This window comes from Acromyrmex echinatior, chromosome 18 (assembly GCF_024713525.1).
Source record: "Acromyrmex echinatior isolate Ae372 chromosome 18, ASM2471352v2, whole genome shotgun sequence".
NCBI classification, from domain to species: Eukaryota; Metazoa; Arthropoda; class Insecta; order Hymenoptera; family Formicidae; genus Acromyrmex; species Acromyrmex echinatior.
This window is the reverse complement of record NC_141869.1, coordinates 7,625,846-7,632,805: the sequence shown is the minus strand read 5'-3', so window position 1 is coordinate 7,632,805 and position 6,960 is coordinate 7,625,846. Positions and strand designations below refer to the sequence as shown.

At 31.9% G+C, this 6,960-nt stretch overlaps 1 protein-coding gene across 2 annotated transcripts; it reads right to left on the bottom strand.

Annotated features, from left to right (window-relative positions):
* Positions 1–1,342: 1,342 nt before the first annotated feature.
* sqh (myosin regulatory light chain sqh) lies at positions 1,343–6,960 on the bottom strand. Of its 2 annotated transcripts, none has more exons than XM_011053904.2 (4): positions 6,808–6,960; positions 2,681–2,887; positions 2,314–2,527; positions 1,343–1,952 (listed from the first exon to the last, which is right to left on the bottom strand). In XM_011053904.2, exons 2-4 carry the CDS (start codon positions 2,868–2,870, stop codon positions 1,832–1,834), a joined length of 525 nt encoding a protein of 174 aa, XP_011052206.1. In that variant the 5' UTR covers positions 2,871–2,887; positions 6,808–6,960; the 3' UTR covers positions 1,343–1,831. The 2 variants fall into 2 exon arrangements, with proteins under 2 accessions (XP_011052206.1, XP_011052207.1); XM_011053905.2 differs by having other exon boundaries at positions 2,681–2,884; positions 6,808–6,954.

Sequence of the window (6,960 nt, the reverse complement as noted above, 5' to 3'; positions counted from 1 at the left end):
ATGAGTATTCGACATATGTAATATTGAATTTCTAACGGTAATAACTGACAATAAATATTAACAAACAGATACAATGAGAAATCCGTCATGTCTGTTTATGGCAAGCACTCATGAGCACGCATAGGTCGCAATGGTTACATGTTCCGTTTCTTCATGCGCATGGAGAAACGGAATAAGCCAATGCGCTCATGTGATGCGCTACGTTTCATGCGGTCCATACATGAAATGGAATGCATCCCATGACTCATGTTTCACGACTCAATTATGACCATCAATAGTTGTTTTCCATTTACATCTATTCTTAGATAATTCTCACTTGTGACTCATTGTCGATTAAATGCGCGTTCCTTTTACATTCTGATAAGTGAGATTCAACTGAGTTTTTACCTACAATCTGCACAAGATCGAGACCGTGTGCTTTACCGAGTATCATAAACTCACTTTTAAAGTAAACTTATGAACCTGTGTTGTCATGTGATAATTTCTTACTAAAGTAAGCAAGTAATAACATCATTAATCTGAGTATGAATACTCAGCTCACTTCAGACTGTTTCACTTATGTATAAATGAAAAGCAACTTTTATGCTGAGGCTCATACCAGATACCACTAAACATTACGATCTATATCTATTATATGTTCCCGTTAAGTTTAAATTAGATTCACTATTATATATATCAACGTTTTTTTAAGGACAAAATAATAGATTTTTTATACAGTTTTAAACATCCGTACTCCATAGAAACGTGCTGATAATTTTTGAAATTTTTGATAATTCTGACTTGTTCCGTTCGAATTCTACACAAATGAATCATTTTCAAAAGTTGATTTGCTTTATATTAACATTGACTTATGTTTACATCAAGCACTTGATACGGATATTAATTAGTAATTTTCTCTATTGAATCATTTTAATTTTGACGATACATGTAAACATCTACACTATATATTTGTATAATTAATCATTTTGATGTATATTATTCCAATTTAGTACATCATTCTTTAAATACATTGCTGAAATTAAAATAATTTAATAGAAAGCTAATAATTAATAGTATATCAAGTGCTTGTGAATTCATTTAAAATATTTTTAACTATTGCTACCAGCACTCGGTAGAACGTATTGTACCGATGATTTTTGACACTTCTGACGATAGTTCTGGCTTGTTCTCGAGTTCTATACGAATAATCATTATCAAAACTATATATTCACGTATTTCTTATGCAATAATTTTATCTCCTTTATCAATAGCAATATATATATATATATATAATTATAATATTGATGAATATATTTATGCTATTACATAATGATCTCTTAAATGGTTTAATAAATAAGACGAATTCGTATGCAATAGAATATTATATTAAAATATAAATGCTGAATCTACAACAGAGTTACACGGCTGCATTATGTATATAAATATCTTACATATTTAACTTTTACCGTCTGTACAGCAATTCATTCGAAAAATTGTTATTTTTGAATACTTCAAAAAAGTTTTTCTATATGACATACATACACACCTCACGCTTTTAAATTTATCTCGTACTTATTGAGCTTATATTTTCAAATTCGACAAGTATAAATACAAACAGACATTTCCAAGAAAACGAAACTATAATTTCTAATGCAGATTACGATTTGAAATTGTTCGGTGTGTATGTACATAATTTTCTAATCAATAAAATCAGAAAAAAATTACTCATAATAATATTTCATGGTTCTAAGATCCGTTGAATCGAAAAACGCGAGAGGCGTGTGAGAAATTTCAAATATTATTTAAGATTTCATGTCAGGATACGCGATAAACTTTTTTAGATAAATCCTCACTACTGCTCGTCCTTGTCTTTCGCGCCATGTTTCAGGATTCGAGTAAATTCCAAATAGTCAAACATGGAGCCTTTTATTGGCGCCTCGCGGTACATTTCGTCTACATCATCGTCCGTAAATCTAAAAAAAAAAACAGTTGATTTTGCATAAACATCAAAAATGCCAATTATTTACAATAGAACCTTCTTCGAAATTTAATATTTTTTTTTCTTGTAATCTTGATAAAAATCTTTGTTGCAACTCGAACAGTGATAATCAATCTAAGGAGGTCGAGAATACAATAATTATTATTCGTAATATTTTTATGAATTTGTCGGCCAATTATTTCTTTAGCCTGCTATTTCTTTTTTCAATAAAATTTGTGTCCTAAAAAGAAGCTAAATTTTATTTGTAAATATGTCTTTAAAATTGGCGCTTTAAAAAGGCACAATAATCTAATAAATCACAATAATTTCGTAGTCTTGAATCAATCAGTAATTACCTGTCGCCCATTGTCGTGAGCAGTTCACGAAGGCGTTCCTCATTTATATGACCAGTATTTTCCTCGTCAAAACAACCAAAAGCATTCTTGATCACATCTTCAGGGTCAGTTCCTTGCAGTCTCTCTCCAAACAATGTCAGGAACATTGTAAAATTAATAGGTCCAGGTGCTTCATTCATCATTGCCTCTAAATATTCATCAGTAGGATTTTTGCCTGTAAAAGGTGATCTATTTCTGCTTGTGTTCTATCTATATCTTATCTTAATCTAAAAAACACTATACATATAATCATTGACATTTATATAAATCTGTGTGGATATATCTTCAATTTTTTCTTTATCTCTCTCTTTCCAAAGTTTTTATTTACCCAAAGAGGCCAGCATATCGTGCAAATCCTCTTTGTCGATGAATCCGTCATGATTCTGGTCAATCATGTTAAAAGCCTCTTTGAACTCGGCGATTTGCGCTTGATCGAACATCGCGAAAACATTCGATGTCGCACGCTGAGCGCGTTTCTTCGTGGTGGCACGACGACCGGCAGTTTTGCGGGAAGACATCTTCAATATCTCACCTACTGAAAGTTAAAATATTAGTTACGATTTCTTAAGCAGTCTTAAGAAGTCTTCGTTTTAAGCCTAATCTAACATATTATATAAATTAAACGATACTTCTCTTTTTTAAAAAAGTGCGTTTGTGAAAATTTATATATTGTGGGTTCAATAAATTTGAATTGCAGACGCCCGCTGATGTCCACTGTATTGTAATTTTGAATTATAAATAATATCGAATTGGCGAAAAATCTTTTTATTAATATCTATTAAATCTTTTTATTTGTAACCAACATGTATTTAGATGTGTAAAGTGCGTTGTTCAGAGAAAAAATTCTCGAGACTAAAATGTGAATTTATGGATTCTTCGATAAATTTAAAATAGCATTTTTTCTCTGAGCAAATATTAACAGTTCACTAGCGAGGATATGTATATTTTCGGATTAAACTAATAAATTACGATCTGACAATTATTGAGTATACATTCTGATAGAAACAATATTCCCCCTACCCACTGACGTGACTTATTCGCAAACCATACACGGTCTGTTCAAAAAGTTCCAGGACTACTGGTTTAAAAAATATAAGTTGAAAAAAATTTTGATTTACATGTTCTACATAATCTTCTTGTAACTCAATACAACGATTACAACGTTCATCTAATTTTTGGAAACATTTTATAAACTTCTTTTGAAGTTCTATCTAATTTTTGGAAACATTTTATAGACTTCTTTTGAAGTTCTCTTTAATTCTCGTGTCACATTAGCTTGGATGTCCTCTAAATCATAGTAACGTTTTCCCTTCATGTGCAACTTGAATTGAGGAAACAAAAAATTGGAGCTAAATCAGGCGAATATGGAGAATAGTGAAGCACAGAAATGCTTCGTGCTAAAAACTGGGTCACAATTCCAGCAGTGTGGGCGGGCGCATTGTCGTGCAGCAAAAAATCTCTTTCCTTCCATTGGTCTGGTCGAACACGTTGAATTCTTTTGCAAAGACGATTCAATACTTACATCTAGATAGAAGTGGGAGTTCATGATGGTACTCAGAGAAATAAATTTCTTGTGGATAAGGCAACGTTTGTATCGGTCAAACTTATGATGGAACGTCCTACCAACCTTTCACCATTCTCAAACAATTCTTGGCCCTCTTTGAATTTTTTAAACCATTCAAACAAACTTTCGAATGTGACATTTATCACCACGAGCAATTTTCATGGCCTCAAACGTTTCCGTATTGTTTTCCCAATTTAAAAATTAAATTTAATCTATTCTTTGTCCCATAATTACTTTCATAAAATCAAAAAATCTGGAAAAATTCGATTGTTTCGTTCTCAAAACAGAATAATGATAGCTAGCTGAATCAATTGGATAACGCACATTTGCAGAAGAATGATGCCATTAAAAGATTTCACAAGTCCCCAATGGATGGCGCAATTAGTATTCTATGTCTAGAAGAGTTGTTCCTATAATAATTCTAGGAACACTAGTCTAGAGTAAAGTCATTAGATTTATAAAGTACCGCAAACTCGCCACAATTTTATGGAAAAGACCGGGCCATTTCAAACTTATACATTTGTGCAAACGTACTTTATTTGAGAAAATAAAACCATAAAATACATAAATCAATTTTTTTCTTTTGTAATCAATTTATTTATGAACAAAGAAATATGTGCGAATGCTTAATTTATGTATTCATTAGTCCAATATTTGTCGTTTAAGTTTTAGTATATAAAAATATATAAAGGTACATGTAAGTACCTAAGTATACAAAGGTACATGTAAGTACAGTTCAGAAGATGAAAATACACATCACACGTGCAACAACCTCAATATTCTTGAATAAAGCTTGACCGGAGCAGATTGATCGCCCTAATCCGACTGTTGTCATATCAGAATTTGTTTAAAAGTGACCAACTCCAACGATGAATTTATTCACACATAGATTTTGAAGCCCGCAATTCACGTTTCTTTAAACACAACAAAATATCAATGAATGTTTCGAAAATTTTGCACAAATTAGAATAGTAGCATCTAACAGTACCTATTGTGTACGTGAAATCATATAAAATTGTGTGAATCATGCACATAGTACAGATCTGCCATATTGTGGCAATTGAATTGAGAAAACTTGCGGTATTTTATAAATCTGTAGTTACTTTAATCTAGAAAAAAAATCAGTCTCGGAATTTTTTGGACAGACTGTGTATACTCCATACATATATATTCGTATATCATACATATATATTCATAGGAACCGACTTGTATGCTTAAAAATAAATCACAATCCTTTTTTTTCTATAGTCATAAATTCCCGTTGTAGATTTTAGCGAAACAAAGACGCATTGTTTTTAAATTAAAATGAATATCGCGAGGAGACGATCCGAGTTGCCAAGTCGCTATCATCATCGGTATTTTCGAATAATCAGTTCACGATACTCGACGTGACCGAAAAAGGGGTTAAAAATAATACTTGGACGAGACAGAAGGCACGATTAAGAGTACGTTCGGGGAGATGCTATTAATGCTATTTGTATAACTGCATCTTTGTTTTTTGTCTAATAAACGATGAATATAGAATAGAACAAACAGCGCTAATAGTGTCTCTCCGAATGCATCCTAAGAAGTTATTCTTCTCATGTTCTTAAATGTCTTTTACACACGACTTTGAGTTTGGGTAAATAAATTCCATTCCGAAGAGCAACATTCATACTCAAATTTTTTATATTTAAGATCGTTTTAATCCAAACAGCACCATATTTATAAAATATACAATAAATATTTCATATTGGTATTTATGTCGTAATATTGTTGTTCATAATATTCATATATTATAAATTATAAATATTTATGCAATATTTAAGCAATCTAAGACACAAACATTTTACAAATATTTCATAAATATTTCTGTAGTCTTAGATTGCTCAGACAATAAATATTTATTATAAATGTTATGAAAATATTTAATGAGACATTACAATTCCAGTAAAAAATATTTATTAAAAATATTTCTTTATATTTCTCATAAATATTCTGTGCTATCTGGGAAATACAATCTTAAAATGTCACGAACCAATCAGAGAGCCGTAGATATTTTAAGATATTTCTTAAAACAGTCTCACAACAAGAACAAAAAATTATATTAGTCTAACAATAAAACACATAAGTGCTTTGTTATACAATATATTTTATAAACATATTTATTTAAAAAATATCTTCGCGCACGCATATAAAAATATTCTGTATATCTACCTGAGATTTTTAATTAACAAAAATATATACACTCTTTTGAAATTTAATAAATTTATATACTTATAAACGAAGTTTCTTTCGTAATTGTCTTTCATGAATTTTGCAGTTACAGTGGTCTGTTCAAGCTTCTCGAATCGCGTCCTACTTTTCCTTCGAATCTCGTATCTCTCTCGCGCTCAGTGCCGTCGCGATTAGCGTAAACTTTTGACGCATTGCGAATCGGACAATTGACATAAATTTAGTCTGATGAAATAAATTTAGTCTAATTCGTCGTAAACTTATGTCCAGGGCAAAAAATTTTTTATATTTCTATTTTCAACAATGCATCGAGAGGCTACCATGATATTATAATCGCACCGATCTTGAATGCATTACACTCACTGCGTCCTCTATTATCTACAGCACTGCACTCGTCTGTGTTTATACACGCTTCCTCACATACATCTCTCCGATCGATACATAACCTGGCCAAGAAACATCCGACTCATCGCCCATCCTGTTAATAGGAGTACCGATTCTAGGTCTTTCAAGCCAAACGAGATTTTGGAAAGCATCAAATGCTTTGCGAACGACAATGGCCGCTCTTTCGAGAATGAGATTCTCTGTCAAACATCGTCGCGCGTACTACAATTCAGGGATGGAAACTCATTCATTCGGCCCGATTATTCCACAATTTAAACGAAATATATACTCACCAATAATAGTAACCGAGAGAAAATAGGGTTTAAAGCTAGAGCAGATCTCAAAGCACACTGTGAATCACTTTACGAATCACTCCGTAGTTATTCACCACACCCGCTGTCAGCCTGCTGAGCCAGCACCATCTGCTGGAAGCGCTGGAAGGCAGG

Excerpts from the sequence above, each read along its gene's own strand:
- sqh (XM_011053904.2), bottom strand. The coding sequence starts at position 2,870 with ATGTCTTCCCGCAAAACTGCCGGTCGTCGTGCCACCACGAAGAAACGC. Across the intron at positions 2,528-2,680 it reads CGATATGCTGGCCTCTTTGG|GCAAAAATCCTACTGATGAA; the intron begins GTAAATAAAAAC and ends CACCTTTTACAG. Across the intron at positions 1,953-2,313 it reads CTCACGACAATGGGCGACAG|ATTTACGGACGATGATGTAG; the intron begins GTAATTACTGAT and ends TTTTTTTTTTAG.